This window comes from Acinonyx jubatus, chromosome X (genome assembly GCF_027475565.1).
Source record: "Acinonyx jubatus isolate Ajub_Pintada_27869175 chromosome X, VMU_Ajub_asm_v1.0, whole genome shotgun sequence".
In the NCBI taxonomy this organism is placed as follows: domain Eukaryota; kingdom Metazoa; phylum Chordata; class Mammalia; order Carnivora; family Felidae; genus Acinonyx; species Acinonyx jubatus.
In genome coordinates, this window is record NC_069389.1 from 78,036,050 (window position 1) to 78,055,041 (window position 18,992).

At 40.4% G+C, this 18,992-nt stretch overlaps 1 protein-coding gene across 10 annotated transcripts in view; it reads right to left on the reverse strand.

Moving 5' to 3' along the window:
• Positions 1-1,609: 1,609 nt before the first annotated feature.
• Positions 1,610-18,992, reverse strand: part of SYTL4 (synaptotagmin like 4) — a 204,545-nt gene continuing 187,162 nt past the window's right edge. For all 10 annotated transcript variants that reach the window (XM_053201450.1, XM_053201448.1, XM_053201447.1 and 7 more), the window contains 12 exons: positions 16,467-16,568; positions 15,918-15,993; positions 15,386-15,476; positions 15,171-15,274; positions 14,587-14,679; positions 13,118-13,296; positions 12,718-12,820; positions 12,048-12,209; positions 8,414-8,522; positions 6,511-6,610; positions 5,405-5,613; positions 1,610-3,266 (listed from right to left, as the gene is read on the reverse strand). In XM_053201450.1, the coding sequence (XP_053057425.1) occupies positions 3,118-3,266; positions 5,405-5,613; positions 6,511-6,610; positions 8,414-8,522; positions 12,048-12,209; positions 12,718-12,820; positions 13,118-13,296; positions 14,587-14,679; positions 15,171-15,274; positions 15,386-15,476; positions 15,918-15,993; positions 16,467-16,568 (1,477 nt within the window). In that variant the 3' untranslated portion in view covers positions 1,610-3,117. The remainder of the gene's footprint in view (positions 3,267-5,404; positions 5,614-6,510; positions 6,611-8,413; positions 8,523-12,047; positions 12,210-12,717; positions 12,821-13,117; positions 13,297-14,586; positions 14,680-15,170; positions 15,275-15,385; positions 15,477-15,917; positions 15,994-16,466; positions 16,569-18,992) is intronic.

Consider the following 18,992-nt stretch of genomic DNA (forward strand, 5'->3'; position numbering starts at 1 on the left):
CAAAGCATTTGGGTTTTCCTACTTAGCAAACTAAACTGATTCCTTTGAGATATTTTAAAAGAGAGGACTCATCCGTTCCTCTGAGCCTTTGCCCATAATGCATAGAACATCCTCACAGGAAGCAGCATAGTAGAGTCAGACCTTGATTCAAATCCTAACTCTGTTGCATAATAGTGGGCTTGACTTTGCTCACCTGTAAACAGGGAAATTTTCCTACTTCATAAGGTGCTTGGAGAAGTTAAGGAATAATATATAATGTGCCTAGCATAAAGCTTTGTACAAAAAAGGCATTCAGTACATATTAATGCCTTTTTGCACAAGAGGTCAAAAGTCACTTGGGCTCTACCTAGAAACCCAGGTTTTTTAACCCAGGGCCTTATTCCTGAGATGGGTTTGCTTAGTATGTGTGTGTGCGTGTGTGTGTGTGTGTGTGTGTGTGTTAAATTTTATTTTTTTAATTTATATCCAAATTACCATATAGTGCAACAATAATTTCAGGAGTAGATTCTTTAATGCCCCTTACCTATTTAGCCCCTCCCCCTCCCACAACCCCTCCAGTAACCCTCTATTTGTTCTCCATATTTAAGTCTCTTATGTTTTGTCCCCCTCCCTGTTTTTATATTATTTTTGCTTCCATTACCTTGTGTTCATCTGTTCTGTGTCTTAAAGTCCTCATATGAGTGAAGTCATATATTTGTCTTTCTCTAACTTTGCTTAGCATAATACCCTCTAGTTCCATCCACGTAGTTGTAAATAGCAAGATTTCATTTTTTTGATTGCGGAGTAATACTCCATTGTGTGTGTGTGTGTGTGTGTGTGTGTGTGTGTGTGTACACACCATCTTCCTTATCCATTCATCCATCGATGGACATTTGGGCTCTTTCCATACTTTGGCTATTGTTGATAGTGCTGCTATAAACATGGGGGTGCATGTGTCCCTTCGAAACAGCACACCTATATCCCGTGGATAAATACCTAGTAGTGCAATGCTGGGTCATAGGGTAGTTCTATTTTTACTTCTTTGAGAAACCTCCATACTGTTTTCCAGAGTGGCAGCACCAGCTTGCATTGCCACCAACAATGCAAAAGAGATCCTCTTTCTCCGCATCCTCGCCAACGTCTGTTGTTGCCTGAGTTGTTAATGCTGCTTAGTATATGTGTTAATTATTTCTCAAGACTAAACGATGATAGTAGGAGCAAAGGGGAAAAAAGGCCCCACCTCCTATAAATACTGAAGGATCCAGAAAGAAACACAGCAAACAACATCTTCCTTCCCCTGTGCACATCTCTCTCCTTCCTCGTGGTACGGGGCTACAGAGCTAAAGGAAAAGTTCCCTTGGTACTTGAGAGAGAAAGAAAAGTGATGCACTTTTAAGAAGAATTCTCAGTTCTCTCCATAGATACCAAACACAAAGGTCAATGGATCAGAGTTGGGCAGAGGTATCAGGCAGCAATGTAGGGAAAGGGAAATTTTCTTTCAATATGCACAGAATGGTTAGGGAAGGGCATTTGTCACTTTGGTTCTTCTCCTTCAATCCACTGAGCAGCAACAACAGTAAGTGACGACATCAGAAAGAAAAGCATCTACAGAACTAACAAATGCAAACACTTGACAGGTGAAAAAGCTTTATTGAAGCACACATACATTTCAGGGGGTAGAGAACAAAGGAGCAAGTTACAGCCCAGGATCCCAAATGATGCTTTCTGTTACAATATTAATCCACACCCACACCAAACCTTTTAAAAACACTCCTCTATTCAGTTCACATGTACAATAGAAACCACTGCAGCCACCCCTAGTCCAGTGGCCTTATAGGAGAGTCAGCTAGTAGACTCTACCAAAAGGGATTTCTTCTCCAGTATACACTCCTTTTACAAACAACTCTGTGTAGATACTGTTGCAAGAATAACAAGGTCAGTTTGGTACAGTGAGTTTCAGAAAATGAACCTTAGATCACCAGACCCTTCTTAGAAAGGTCTCAGCACACCACACCCATGTTACATCTAGGTCAAGTACAGGAAACAACAGAAAAAATAGAAAGTGAAACCACTTCACAAAGGAAGTCAGAATAACTGGGGGAGATTCTCTGAACATATCCTCTTGGAGCCCTAACCGTGCCCAGTCTGGGGAAACACTGGACCAGTTTAGACAGTACTTGGCTATTCTGGCTGGTGTAATGGTATGTCCATCATATTCTGTGTGGTACCACACTGCAGACACAAATGCTAAGAAAGATGTAGTATATGAGAGTGACGATATCTTGTCTTTTATTAGAGAAATGAGGAGCTGTCCAACAAGAGCTGTATCTGTATAAAATGCAAAGATCAAGCATGGGCTGGGAGACATTTCACTGTCAGTCCCTCTGGTCCTATGAGACCACTGAGAAGCCATTGTGGATATGTCCGTGATTCAGTCAAAAGGCCACTATCTAATTAAAGTGTTTTTCTAAAGAAGCTCCATTATAAGGGTCCCCTAAAGGTCTAGGGAAGGTGTATGGAGCTTGAAGAAACAGGAATTTTCTTAGCATTTAAAAGAAAACAATTAGACCAAAGTAATATGGAAATTGCTTAAAAACAATAAGAGTTAAAAACCAAGTTCCAGAAATATATCAAGGTAAAAATAGAGTTCAAAACATAAATTGGAAAGGAAAGGGCAGACCTACTCACCTCTCTCCCATCTTCTCCTGTCTTTAGTAACCCAACCCTGCTTCCCAGAGCCCTGGCCTCAGACCTATACAAATGCCAAAGGTAGACAGGGCTTCCTGGGGAAGTAGGAAAGGAATTGCAAGACAGGAGATAAAAACTTGTTTTAAAGGATTTTTAAGCTAATTAAACATCATAAAGATAAAAGAATGGACTCTGTAAATATACTAGATTATGCACAAATGAAAACATTTTAAACAGACCCTTATTCTTGAGCCTGCTTTAAAAAGAGGAACAAACTTTCATCACTCTAACATAATGAGATTTGTAGAAATATATGTTTATTACACACACATACATAACACACATGCACACACACACATACATACACTAAATATAAATCTTTGCTCTTGGTTTCTTCGCTTCCTCTGACTTGCCCTGGACAGGACAAGACCTGCATAGAAGGACAGGGGCTCATAAGCCCAGCTTCTGCTTGGCCATCGAGGAACGGAGCTGCAAAGTCCCTTCCGCCCAAGACCCTGGGTACTGTCGCATCTTCTGCCACAGGCTCACTTCTTCCCCAGTCGAGTCCATCCAGTCTACCACTTCCCCATTACTGATCCCTGAGGAGAAACACCAGAAGAAGCTGAACAGGGAACACACTCCACAGCCCACCAGAAAAGAAGGGTTATACAGCAAGGGTAGCCATCCTGTAAAAGACAGTGTGCTACGAAGATAGGTTGCTGGGACAACAGTCTGTAAACTGCTCCCTGTTGACCCCGAAAAGCTATTTCTGTGCTCTTGAGACTCTATCAGGAGACTTCAAGTTGATGAAATGGGACTCCAAACAGCACATGGTAGCTGCAGACCTCTTATTCTGGAGCCATTACAGAGCTCTAAGTGTCTGACACCTCATGCCAGAGCTACTGTCCTGCTGTTATTGCCAACTTAACTGAAAAATTAAAAAAAAAAAAAAGGAAGCAGCAGCAGCTGAACACCTTTTTCTCTAGCTGTAGATTCCAGGACTACAGTTCAGATTGTATGTGGCCTCATTCCTATTCTTTTGTACACTCATTCTTTCAACAAACATGTATTGAGTGCCTACTGTATACCAGGTACTCTTCTGGGCTCTGGAGATACAGTGGTGAACAAAAAAAGTTCTGCCTTGCAGGCAGCTTATATTTGGACAGGGAAAGCAGGAAATATACAAGCAAGTCAAGATACTTCAGATAATGAGATATATGTCATGAAGTAAATAAACAGGATGATCTGTAGTGCCTAGATCAGGGCCTTGTTTAGATGGAGTGGTCTGAGGGCCTGTCCAAGGAGACATTTGGGTTAAGCTCTGAAAGATGGGAAGGAGCCTGACTGAGGTTAACTATAATTGCAAAGATTATGAAATTGGAATAAGTTTGGTATATTTGGAGAGCAGAAAGAATCATTGTGCTTGGAACATGGCTGAGCAAGCAAGAGAGTGATATAGGATGGATCATAAAGGAACAAAGGGTCCAGAATCTATAGGGGCCTGTCAGAATGGCAAGAACTTTGGACTGTCTTCTAAAGTACAGTAGTAAGCCACTGAAGGGTTTTAAACAGGAGACTGATATGATCCGGCTTACATTTGCAAAAACATCATTCTAGACACTTTGTGTTAAATGCTTTGTATGACTTATTAATATACAAGTAGTATTAAAAGCTGCAGGCATGCAGAGACTATAGAGAGGGGAAAGAGGATTCAAAACTAAGTCTTGAAAAGCACCAATATTTAGAATGGGTAGAGAATGGGAAACCCACAAAGAAAAGTGTAGTATCAGTAGAAGCTAAGTATTTTAAGAAAAGGGGAGTGATCAGGGTGCCTGGGTGGCTCAGTCAGCTAAGTGTCCAATTTCGACTTACGTCATGATCTCACAGTTCATGGGTTTGAGCCCCGTGTCAGGCTCTGTGCTGACAGCTCAGAGCCTGAAGCCTGCTTTGGATTCTGTGTCTCCCTCTCTTCTACCCCTCCCCTGCTCACACTCTGTCTCTCTCTTCTTCAAAAATAGACATTAAAAAAATTAAAAAAAAAAAAAAGAAAACGGGAGTGATCGGCTATGTTAAATAGCATGAATATTCTTGTAAGATGAAAACAAAATTTTGTCATGAGCAATTGCTCAGTGAAGTGGTCAGACAGAAGCCAGATCACAATGGATTGAGCACTAAAAGAGATGTGAGGAAATAGAGACAATTTAAGAAATTAGAAGGGGGATGTGGGGTCAATAAAAGATTTATTTCTGTTTCTTAATATTGGAAATACCAGAGGTTATCTGTGTTCACCTCCAGGAGGGAGGCAGAGAGAGTGCAAGTGATCAGACAGGAGAGAGAAGAGATTCCAGAAGTGAAGTTAGGAAGGTGAGGGTGTGATCCAGAACACTTGTAAAGAGCTTGGCCTTTGCTAGAAAGGACCCCTCTTTCATTATAACACAATGGAAGATGGAAATTATAAGTACAGATACAGGTAGGTTTTTAGACTTTTTTGGTGGTAGGATGATGGCATTCTTGGCCATCAGGGTCACATTTATCTGTACAGATAACAGTGCATGAGCTCAGCCTTCCCCTAGGTCTGCACATAGTAGGCATTCAGTAAATATTGTCTAAAGGTTAACTGAAAGGAAAGAAGACAACTCTTGTTATAGAGGAGCTTTGAAGGAAGGGGGCTGGGTATAGTAGGAGTGAAATATATAAGAGGCCTTTAAAATAGTCAGGATGGGAGAGAGGCTCTCACCAGTGCCAACACCCAGCCTGACCCCTCCCAGGAAGTCATTGCTGGCCATGGGCTCCCGGTCCCACACAGTCAGTTCCAGGCACATGTGTTGTAGATCTTCCAGCCTCACGCCATTGTAGACAAATGTATGGTTGTAGTGGGGATTCAGAGTCTTCTTCATCACAGGAGTTTTACGCTTACTGGCCTTGTTCCTCATGGGAAGGAGGTATCTGGCAGAGGATGGGGAGTAATCAACAACCTACTCAAACCTGGCAAGTAACTATCTATCTAAATTCCCCTTTCCCTAGCTAGCCCAGGCAGGTAAGTCAACATTCAGATCCGAGTACACACACTCCCTCCTTTGAATATGCTGAAGCAGAGTTCTCACTACCTCCACTAGATCATTCACCTGATTCAATTCCTGTAACCTGGAGAGAAAATTAACATAATGTTATAGTAAACTGTTATCTACACTCTACCAGACATGGGTGTTAGATATTGGATCCTATTTCTTTCTTTCTTTTTTATTTATTTATTTTTTACATTATTTAATTTAAATTCAAGTTAGTTAACATACAGTGTAATATTGGCTTCAGGAGTAGAACCCAGTGATTCATCACTTACATATAACACTCAGTGCTCATGATTCCGTTTCTATTGGACGAGGTTCTCTTTAAATAAAATCAATAGTAATAACTATAGGCCTAGCCAAACATGATTTTCAAGAGACCTTAAAAGTCAGTGGGGTAATGTATAATTTGGGGAAAGCTGGCATTGTTGAAATATTGTGGAGAACAAAGTCCTGAGTTCCTAAATCTTAATAGTCAGGGGACACAGATTTTTATTCAGGATTAATTAAAAGCATAAGTGTATAAGAGAGGGAAAGTCCAGCCTATTTACCACCCTCCTCTTTGGAAATCCACACTATGTCACAGTCCAAACTGAGCTTAGACCAGTACAAAGGTGGCTGTGGAGGCTTTGCTGTTACCTATTTTCAGGAGCAAAGTTGGTTGCTGGAGGTGGTAGGATATACAAGGATAATATCCACAGAGAAAGGTTAAATTGGGTTCATCTCTTAGCTCTCTTGTCCTAGAACTGGTTAGTTTGATGCTGGTCCAGGGACTCACCCCTTGACAAAGCTGTCTGAAGTCCCTCCTGATTTGGCAGCCGTCAGGTTCTTGGCTTCTTTGATCCACACCTGGAGCTCTCCCCCTTCCCCACCTTTACCTGTAAGGGATGTCAGCCATAGCAAGTGAGCCCCTACACCTTCAGATTTGTCTTGATCTTTATCTATATAGCACCTTCCATCCCTTGCCCCTAAAGGCAGCAAGCTTCGTGACAACTGGACCACACCTGACTTGGAGTCTTAGGACCTAACACAGTGCCTGACAGTAACCAACAGGTGCTCAATTAATAAGGACAACAGCAACAAATACTTTTAGAAAACTGGCTATGCGCCAGATCCTACATTAAGCATTTAATTCTCAAAGCAACCGTATAAGATATGTACTATTATTCCTATTTTATAGATGAGAAAATGGGAGTTTAGAGAAATAAAGTTGCCTGAAATTTGTTGAAGAGTTTTTAAAAAGGGAACGCCTCTACCTGTGTTCTTGATCCCATGCCCACTTCATAGGACTCATCAGATGTCATCAATTTCAATCCCCACTTCCCATTTTTAATATCTTTCTCTACCAGTCCTATCCCCTCAGTCTAAATATACACTAATATCTCTTCTTCTTCTTCTTCTTTTTCTTCTTCTTCTTCGTCTTTTAAAAATCCTTTTAAAAGAAAATCTCCCTTTACCCTTATTGCTTTCTCAAACTATCCTCCATGTTTCTCCTTTCTTTCACCAACAAGTATCCTGAAAGAAAGAGCCCACATTCACTACTTCTACTTCTTTGCTTCATTCATTCAGGCTAGTTTCTGGTGAAATCTGGCTTCTGCTTCCACTTATCCACTGAATACTCAACCTAACGCCAATGCACCATGTCTTCTCAATCCTCTTTGGCCTGATATCCCAATACTATTGACGACGCCACTCTTTTCTTCTTCAATATCTTTCCTAATAACCCTCTACCCTCACTGGCTTTTCTTCCTCTCTTCATGCTTTAAAATGTTGTCCTTGCTTCTCTTCTCTAGTCATTCTGCACCCCCTTTTTGAGGATCTCTTTGATTCCCCAAGTCCTATAGATTAGACCTTGCTACAGGTATCTTTCTAAGAACTCTGGCTTCTCATTGCACAAATGGATCGAATTCAACTCCTTACCATTATGTTCAAAGCCCGTTTCAGTTAGGCACCAGCCTCATCAACAATTCCAGCCCCACTCCTGTAACTCCAGTGCCACTGATCTTGATCCCATGTCACTACCTCACTACTTACATACAGCCCTTTACCATGCCTTTTTAAAACCTTTGCTCCTGCTATCTCTTCTGGAACTGCCCTTCTACCCCATCCACTTCATTTTCTTCCTGGTAAAATCTTAAGTCCAGTTTCATCCTTACTTCTTCTTTGAAGCTCTCCCACATATAACCAAAGAGAATTCAGGACTCCCATTATCGGTGGTCTTTTCCTGTCTGTCTTTCTTGCTAAACTAAGCTCTTCAGGGGAAGACAAATATGTCTTATTCATCTACATATCCACAGTCACTAGCACAGTGCCTGGTGTGTTGATTCACTCTTCCTCAACCTTGACCTTCCTGTCCCTCATACTTCACTACCTCTTGCAACCACCCGTTCTCACCCCCGAAGTTTCTGTTCTATTCTGCCCTCTTAATAGCTTGCCACAGCTAGACCAAGTTCAAGTCAGTTTAATAGCCTAAAAAAATAAGTGCTAACCCGAAAATATTCCCTTCTGGCTGAAAACAATGCAGAAAAGCCTTACTCAGTAAAGGAATCTTCCCCAGAAGATGATCCAGGGAGCCTCTCAATCTGGTCTCTCCAACAGTGCTAGCCACCAGCTGTACTATCTCACAGACACCCCATAGAAAACACTAAGGGCTAAATCCAGCACACACACCCCAAACTCACTCTTTTTCCGGTCACCTCCAACAGGGAGTTTGGAGGCGGGGATGTATTTCAGTGAAACCACCAACTCGCCTTTGTGTGATGGCAAGCCAGTCGGGGACTCAGCACTGATCTGAAACACAGGGAAACCCGACAGGTCAAGCTGGGCTTCTCAGGAGTTGTTGAGACCTCTCGCTAAGGAGATTCTAAAATTAGCCCTAAGAACAGCTTCATAATGTAAGAGAATCCAGATTGTGAATACAATCCAGGGTCCCAAGGCCATGGCAGCCACAGGTTTCCAAGGCAGTTCCTTTAGAAGGAGCTGCAGAAGAACCAACAAAGTCTTCCACAATTCCCACTATTTTGCTAATTTGGGGATACAGTTACTAGATTCCAAATACCCTCAAAGGTCTTCCAGCAAAATTGCCACACAAACTCACAGGGACTGACACCATGGTGAAGAGTCTTGCTATCAACATCATTAGTAAGAGCCAAAAAGTGGGAACAACCCAAATGGCAATCGATATAGGAAAGGTTAAATGAGTGATTTTAATGCCATGTATGGCATATAGATTATGGCATGCAATCATCAAAAAGAATGCAGGGAATCCATACATGCTGACTCAGAAAGATAGCCAAGGTGTACTGTTAAGTCAGCAAAGTGAAATGCATAAAAAGTTTCCCACTTTTATTAAAATATATTCATGTCTGTACATGTGAATATGTATGTATATAAATAATGATTATTATCACTTGTATAATAGTTACTATGTGCCAAGAACTGTTAGAAGTACTTTAAGTATATCATTTTGTGTAATCCTCAAGACAGTCCCTATGAGATAGGTACTATTATCCCCATTTACAGGTTATGGAACACAGAGGTTAAGTAACTTGCCAAGGTCATACAGTTAGCAATTGGCAGAGGCAGGATTCAAATTCAGACAGATTGGCTCCAGAGTCTATGCTTTTAATCACTATACTACACTGCATAGAAAAACCCAGAAGGATACATACAAACTTAACACTTGTTTATTCTACAGAGAGGAGTGGACTGGGGAAAGGAGAGAGGGCTTTCACTTTTTACTGTGTGTATATCTTCAGTGTCTTTTTAAAGAAAATGGTATGTATCACTCATATGATTTTCAAAGACAAAGCATAAGTTTTTCTAAAGAGAGCTTGCAAAGATTTGAGGGCTAGGCGGAGGGAGCTCCACTGCAAGGATTTAAATATGTCACAATTTATAATTTTATATTTATTTACATTACTTTTGATTAATGGCTATCTCTACCACTCAATGCCAGGAGGACAGGAATCACCCTATTTTTGCTCAGCCTAGTATGCCTGACACTTAGCAAAGTATCTGGCACACAGGAGATGCTCCAGAAATATTTACTGAATGAATGTAAGAGTGAGTGAGTGAATGAATGAATGAATGAATGACTGGAATGAGCAGCAAGTGGCCTGTTATCTTTGGCTGCTGGTAGCAGAATTGCTTCCCTCTATTGGCTCTCTTGGCATGGTTCTTTTCTTTTTGCTTTGGTATCTAGAATGTGAGCTGGTGCAGACTAGATGTACCCTGTCATCTGCCTGTGTTCGCTGGGGGTCCTCAGCATGGAGTATACCAATGCCAGGAAAGCATAATCCCCACTGGTTTGGAAAAATGTACCACATACCCAGAATGCACAGTTGAGTGTATGGGAGAGATACACAAGAATAGGGAAGTGGATGCCAGGAAGAGAAAACTGAATGGGAGCAAATGGATTGCTAGGAGACACACACACATGCACGCACGCGCGTAAAGATAGATCAGAGACAATAAATGTAAAATGTTTTAAGTTAAAATAGTTATGTAATACTGGAGTAGTCTTTTTTGATGTTTATAAATGTCTACAGAATTTATTAACTCCTAGATTGTGAACTTCAGTAGACTCTTAAAAACTAGAGTTCAGCCTTAGCTAGAAATTGGTGTATTTTTTCAGTGGCATATTTTAAGAGCAAATGACTCCATTTTAATGCAGTTTTTTTCTTTTGATGTAAGACACATTTATTGGCAGTGCTTCATAATGGTTTATGGTGATGTTTCCAATATAATTATATCAACTGTAGGCCCCTGAGAGAATGACTTGTGTGCCAAATGCTTGAGAAATTCTAAATTTCTAATAATGTGCTATAGTTTGGTCATAATTGTTTCCCTGTTTTTATTAGTATTTAAAGGGGCAGATTTAACATTGTTAATATTTTCCATGGAGGGCAGTAGCTATCAAAATATTGCATGTATTTTTCCTCTGACTCAGCAATTCCACCACCAGAAATTTCTTCTATAGTTGCATTCACATAAGAAGGCCAAGACATATTACAGCATAGTTTTAACAGCAGAGAAAGCAAACAATTTATTATATAGGCACATGAAAGAATACTATACAGCAATGAAAATGAGATAGATATGTAAGTGATGACATAGAAAGAGGCCCATGATAAATAATCAATTGTTAAACGAAAACACTCAAGACATGTACATGATGAGGTTCATATAAGCCTATTTGCATAAAAAGGAAAAAAATATAAATCCTTACGTTTATATCCATGCTGCTTAATACCAAATCTCTATGAAGATATCCAAGTTGATAACAGTGTTTATTTCTAGGTAATGAAATGTACTTTTCTTTTTATACACTTCTATGTTGTTTTCATTTTTAACCATGTGCACAGAAATCCTTTTATTCTTAATTTCTTAAGCAACATATGCAGACATGGTAGAAAGCTCAAACGTCATGGAAGGGCATACAGAGAAAACTAAACTGCTCTCTCATCTCAGTCTCTCTTCCAGAGGCAGCCACTACTACTAGCTTCTTGTCTATCTTTCCAAAGATAGTCTCTGTAACACATACTACTTTTAGCATTTAAAATGGTGGTGTAAAAAAATTTTACCAAGGAACTTTTCCATTGAACAGTTCGTATTATCAAGAAATCCTAACTCTGTTTTAGCGATCTTATCTTAACCAGAATGACAGTAACCTACTGAATGTCCATTATATGCCAGGCACTGTTATCGCCATTTTGTAGATGAGTAAACTAAGACTCACAGAAGTTAAGTGATTTACCTAAGTTATTTTATAAGAGAGGTGACTTACCCAGCTGGCAAATAACAGAACCAGGATTCAAATCCAGGTTTGCACTCAGATCCCAGGCACTACAATGCATACTGCTATATTCTCGCCTGAGATGCCATCTCCAAAGTAAAATTGTCCCTGGCTTGTGTGACAAAGAGCACAATAATTAGATCTCCATGAATTCCTTTACTTCCCACTGCTTTAGTAAAAAGATTAGCTTGGAAAAGGAGTATAGATTAGGATACACCCAAAAGGTTAGCTTGGAGAAAATATGCAAGTTAGTATGTTAGAATATGCCCAAACTCTGGAACATTATGAGGCAAAGCTTGGCACACACATGAAAGACTTTTCAAAGGAAAACTATGGCTTCATCCTTTGCCTGGCCTACAATTGCATCTGAAATTACTGTCAAACTCAGAAGCTCCAGCAGGGTGCGCTAGAACTCTACAGAAGATTTCATTCAAAGATGCTACCAATATGTACCAGCAGAGATCAATGTAGACAATGCTACCTCAGAGCCAACTGTGTAAGTTGTGAAAGCAGACTACCTTCCCATGTAAAGGCAAGCAATGATCCAGTTTCTTATCAAGTTTCCAGGAATCCATCTGGACCTCTGCCTCTCCAAGGAAAGTGTTTCTGCCAAAACGACCATGATGCCAAACTGAGAATTGCAAAGTCCTCTGAGCCAGGAGAGATTCTGGGATCTCATACTGTGAAAAAAAGAAGCCCAGGATGATTAGTTTGTGGTAATTCCTCAGAAAAGATTATTCAAAAATCTGAGCAACCATACCCAAAGTCCATAATCCTGAATACCAAATTACTTTAATCCCTAAGAATTCTGAATTTCCTTCATGAAAGCCTCCACTTACCCCATTTCACAAAAATCTACCCTATTCTATGGAAGGACCTGGAAAATTAATTTTTCCTTGACTGGATGAAAGAACAATGGAACATTCAAAAAGAATTGCCACAGAAACTCCTGATCCAAAATAACTTTTTAAAATATTTGTGGTCACATGAACCTCCGATTTCACAACAATCCAAGAAAGCCAGATCACCTTTATTCTCTGGGAAGTTAGTATATGAACAGATGCCCATGGTGCATCTTCAGAAACAGACATGGCCACTGAAAGCCATGTCAACCAGCTGTGTAGCAGAGGAATTGCCACATAAGACATAAGACAGGGCAAGTTCTACTCCCAGGGTCTAGATACTTACTCTGAGGGTCTCATCATATAGCGGATTGATAGTGTCCCGCTTGATGCTGGTTTTTCTTTTTCCTTGGCGGGACTTGTCAGGCAGAAGATAAGTCTTTACATATCTAGAGACCAAAGAGAGAACGGAGTCATTTGTTGTCTTTTCTGAAGCCCATTCTTCACTTCTCTGCTTTCCATATACATATGCCATGATGAAATGAAAATGTCACATCAAGTCCTCTTAGACATGTCCTTCTTGTATTTTCCCAGTCCTGGTCCATCTCCCATATCTTTCCTAACCACTCTCAGTCACACCTCCCTGTCTGCCCAGGAAGTGATAACCTCAGTTCAACAATGCCCACATAGATGCCAGGGTCTGAGCTCTCATCTCAGAGCATCGGTCAGGTTCCAGAAGCACTCACGGGTTAGAGCGCTTCTTGGCTTCATCAGCACAGGCCAGCTGGTGGCACTCCTTCACATGGATGACCAGAGTCTGTGTTTGCTGCTCATACTTGAGAGAAAAGGCGATCTTGCCGGTCACAAGGATGTTTCCAAAATCGCCAGCTTCACTATAGATACTCATCATGCTGCCAATTGTACTCTGAAGATAAAGCACCCACAAACATCTGGTAAAGGCATACTCCCCTCCCACATTGCTCACATCTTCCTTCAAAATAAAGCCACAGTCACAGAACAAAACAAAAGCTTCAGAAGCCCCTGCTATAAGCCAGTACTGCCAATAGGCTTGTACTCAGAGCATGAGACAGCCTAGTAGCACACTCATAATTATTGAGGTTAATAATCAGTTCTTGGCTCACCTATGTTCTGTCTCTCTTCTTCCCTGCTTTTTATAAATTTTATTTTTAGTTTTCACTTGTCCCAGAAGGTAGACAAGGAGTACAGGTAGGAGGAAACTATGGTTTTAATATGTTACATACACTAAAATGTTGGCTAGAGGGGGTCAGTTGCTCATTAAAACAAAGTGCCTCAATTATCTTTGGGTTTCTTTTATCCACCATATCCCTATCAAGACCTATAGAAAAAGTGATTCTTTAAGAATGGTGGAGGGCAGGAATCCCACCAGAGGTGAAAATACCTCTTCCTCTCAGGTAGTAGTCATCTCTGTAAGCCTGCCATTCTATTCCTGTGTGTGAGTAGAAACAAACCCTAATCACTCTGGTTCCTGACTCTGTGTCCCCTAAACACAAATCTTTGTACTTCTGACAGAACTAGGCCCTAATTCTTTACTGTCCCTTTAACTTTATGATTTTGATTTGTATTGTTACTCCTTAATCATACCCTGATGCCAATTAACCCTGCCAGGGTCCCCTCATGACAATGTTCTTTTTCTTTTAAATGTTGATTTATTTATTTTGAGAGAGAGGAAGAGAGAGAATTCCAAGCAGGCTCTGAGCTGTCAGCGCAGAGCCCAACATGGGGCTCAATCTCACAAAGCATGAAATCATGACTTGAGCCAAAATCAAGAGTTGGACGCTTAACCAACTGAGCCACCCAGGCACCCTGACAATACTTTTGAATGTGAGATTTGGAGTGGGCTCTGATGAAGAAATATTATCTTGCTCACTTCATGGCCTGTTACTTTTTTAGAGGAGAAGTTATGGTTTACTGTTCACAAAGCTGTGATAAAGAATGTCTCTAGTCCTAATTACCGAATTACCTAACTACTTCCAGGACAGAGGCTGAGGGAAATCACCTAGCTGTGCACTAAGCAACTATTATCTAAACTGAGGATATGAATAAACAAATGTATCTCACTTACCTGGAAAGAGTGACTAGGATGATTCCCAGGTCCTGACTCTGCTCTAGAGAGATACTTCCTTCATTCCTGGTACCCAAACATGTCTATAGCCACAGAACCAATAGAACTTACCATGGACGAACCACTTCGCATGCTGCTTCTGGCTAGCTTCTGGCGATGCAGCTTCACCAGATGGTCAATGTCTTCTTCTTCCTCTTCCTCTTCCTGGAACAATAAATATAGATTCAGGGTTAATAAAATGAGAAAAAGTTCAAAGACTAATGAACTTCCTTTGGTGGGAGCCATAATTATTGCTAAACTCTGAGGTGTCATGTACACATGCATGCATATATCCTTATTTTGTGTCTCCCATTTCAGGTTTCCAAACTATATTCCAACCATCTTTCTCAAATTTAAAGACAATAAGAATATCTTTTTCTCATTTGTCTGCCCAACCCAACCACCCCTTTACATTTGAATCAAAATAAGTATTTATTTGAACCCCAACTATATATCAAGCAATGTATTTGAAGATGAAAGAGACAATGAAGACAGTATTTTTCTTTAAGCAATTCAGCAACAAGATTTACTTTACAATAAAGATTCATGTTGCCCTTTCCTAAAGAATTAGGTCGATTAAGAGTATCAAGTACTAAGGTCAACTCTAGATTTATAAAATTTCATAGAGTGGACAAGTGAAATACAAGGGTACTTACCATATCTACACTGAGGCCTGGGACAGATTTGCTTCTGTCTCCCAAGGAACCACTTTCATGTCCCACATCTTCCGGGTGAAGATCAATAACAGATTTAGTGTATTCTGAGTGGAAGAGCAAAAACCCAAATCAAAAGAAACATACTCTTCTCCGTACCAAGAACCCATCCAGGGTATTGAGAACTTCAATCTCTAAGGCCATGAAGGGAAACCTACCTGAAGGCCTGAAGATTTTTCTGGTGTTCTTCTTAAATATCATTTCACCCTCATCAATTGATACTGCACTTTGACCCCCAGGCTGAGTTTCCTAGGAAGGAATGAGGGCCAGGAAATGGAAAAGGACTGCTGGGTAGGTGGAGGATGAATAAGGAAAAAATTGACTTAAGAATAAGGCTCAGACTCTGTTTCATATTCTGTGTCTCCTCCTCTCTCTGCCCCTCCCATGCTCATGCTCTGTCTTGGTCTCTCAATAATAAATAAATGTTAAAAAATTAAAAAAAAATAAAGCTCAGACTTTTGCTAAATTATGCAAAGTTAAAGGAAAGATTAATTTAATCTTAGGAATTTAATCCTAGGAAGTAGTACAAAACCTATTTTCTCACATGTTTCAACCAAACCTTAAATGCTCCCAAGTGAATCTGAACTAAAATTCATTTAACTGAATTCTTGATGTAAACTATTCCTGAGAAGGGAAAAAGAAAGAGAGAAGAGAGAGAGAGACCCCAACGGACCAATACCTAAAGCTTACCTTTTCTACTTGAGATGTGGGTGCAGACATCTTCTTCCATTCTGGAAAGAGTCCAGATTTATCCAGAGAGTCTCTCCTGGAGGTAGATACAGAAGTTATAACAAAATCACCTCCTCACCTTCCCCATCTATGGAAGCTCTATGGAAGGAGATCCACTGGCTTGGGGTGATTGTAGTAACCAAATCCAGAAGGTAAACTTCACATCTGATTTACCTTGAAGGAATGCAAACAATTAGATAAGCAACTTTGCACAAACAGAAGCACTCACTCCCCCCCTCCTAAGGGACATCAGGGACAGTTGCTACTGGTCCAGGAAGACTCCACCAAGATGCAGCAGCCTGTGGAAGTTAGCATGCTCCAGAAGGCTGTGCTCAAAGTCAATAAATGTACTACTGACAAACTTGTGGCAAGGTCAGAGAAAATACTTCGTTTGACTTGCTGAGGACAGAAGTCAGGAACACTGAAGGCACAGGACCCATGCATCCTGAGCTGGACAACAAAATGGAGACTTCAGTTGAGCAGAAGTGCAGAGACTCGCAGGGGTTTCACCTTGACATGCTATCCGAGTCAGCAGTGTAGCTATCCAGACTCTCATTCTCAGTCTCCAGTGCACTCTTTCCACTTTTCAGCTTGGGCACTTCAAATGGCACGCTAGAATAAAAACCAAGAGCCAATGTGTAAAGAAAGTGGGCTCTCCTGCTGGGAGTCAAGCTTCCTTCCAACCCATTCACAGTGGTAGCCTAAGCGATCTTCCTAAGATAAATATCTGAGTATATACTTTTAAAACTTTTCGGCAATTCCTCATTGCTGTTGGAATTGAGTTAAAACTCCTCAGCAGGGCAAGAAAATCCTTATGATTTTGACCCCTGCTCACCTCTCCAGACTCATCTTTCACCCTCAACCTCTCCTTATACTTTACATTTCCAGAAGGATTAAGCTCTTTTGGTTCCTTGACCATGCCAAAGTTCTCCCTTTTACTCTTGTCTCTTCCTGGGATGTTCTTTGTATGATGAGCACTTTTCTTCACCTGGCTAAATCAACTCCTTCTTCAGGTCTCTCCTTGTATGTCAATTCCTCTAGGTCTCTCTGACTATCCCCCCACTCCAAGTCTAGATTAGTAACCTTCTTATATGTTCCTAAAGCACCCTGATTTCTTGGTAGCAGTCATCACATATGTAATTATTTATGTCTTTCAAATTATTTAATTTATTCAATACTTTAAACAAATGATTTATTTAATGTCTTTCTCCTCCATTAGACTAAGTTCTGTGAGATCAGTGACTACAAATCTTATTCACTGCTGTGTTCCAAATGCCTAGAAGAGAAATTACCATACAGGGAGGCACTCATATATTGGTTGACCGAATGTTCTCAGTGGGGCTTAATGTATACACATAAATAACTAGTATGTCTCAAAGACAGTATTCAGAAGACCAGAATTCTTTCTCGGCTTAATGAATGGGCATTCAAAACAGCAGTTCTCATCTCTAAAGGGAAGAACACAATTCCTGGGACTCAAAGAATTTGTGAGAGCAGTTAAGAAAAGGGGAAAAATCATTCTTCCTCAAGAATCTCAACTAATTTCACTTGACTCCCAGGACATGACACTCTCCTGGTCCTCTGACCTTGCTGGGGTCTCTTTCTGAGGCTCCTTTGCTGGTCCTTCATCTCCTAAACCTCTAATTTTTGGATTATGTCCAGGCTTATTCCTTAGACTGCTTCTCTTCAATATCTAGAATTATCCCTAAATGATCTCATCTAGTCTCATGGCTTTAAATATCCTCTATAAACTAATAATTCCTAAATTTATCTCTCACTCAAATGCCAGGCTGGTATTTCCAATAGCCTACTTCACATCTCTGTTTGGATATCTCAAAGACAAGAAGTATAAGATTAAGGCCCTAATCCTCCCCCAAATCTGCTATCCCCTCAATTTCATCAACTGACAACTTCCTCCTTTCATTCTCTGGTCAAGGATCTTAATTTTCCTTGACTCTCCTTACTCTCTCACAATACAAATACAATCTGTTAGCAGATACTCTTAGCTCTCTCTTCTTTTTTTAATGTTTATTTATTTATTTTGAGAGAAAGAGAGAATGAGCAGGGAAGGGGGAGAGAGAGAGGGAGACAGAGAATCCCACGCAGGCTCTGTACTGCTAGTGTGGAGCTTGACACAGGGCTCAAACTCATGAAACATGAGATCATGACCTGAGCCAAAATCAAGAGTCGAATGCTTAACTGACAGAGCCACCCAGGCACTCTTTGGCTCTATCTTCAATTGTATGTAGAATCTGACCAGTTCTCATCCCCCACTGCCACTACTTTTGGTCCAAACCACCATCATCTAGCTACTGGATGATCACAATAGCTTCCTGACTGAACTCCCTACTTCTACCCTTGTCCCTATACAATCTATCCTCAATACAGCAGTCAAAATGAGCTTTTAACATATAAGTCCAAATATAGAATTACCATATGACCCAGCAATTCCACTTCTAGGTATATACCAAAGAGAACTGAAAACATATGTCCACACAAAAACTTGTACATGAATGTTCATAGCAGCATTATTCATAATAGCCAACAGGTTGAAACAGTGTAAATGTCCACCAATGGGTGAAAGTATAAACAAAATATAGTATATTCATACAATGAAACTTTACTGTCCATAAAAAGAAAGAAACTTCTGATACATGCTACAACATGAATGAACTTTGAAAATATTATGCTAAGTGAAATAAGCAAGACACATTTTGCATGACTCCATTTATATGAAAGATCCAGAACAGGCAAATCTGGTGTCTCTAGAAAGCAGACTAGAGACTGGAGAAAATGGGGAGCCACTGCTTAATGTATGTTATGTGAATTTTACCTCAGTTTAAACAAAGAGAAAAAGATCACGTCATTCAGACTCCTCCTCCTCATGCGGAGTGAAAGACAGGGTCCTTATAGGTGCCAACAAAGTCTTACATGATCTGCTTCTCATCCTTTCTCTGTCCTCATCTCCTACTGTTCTCCCCTTGCCCATTCAGTTCCAGATTACCCAAACGTGCCAAATACAAACTCACCTTCGGG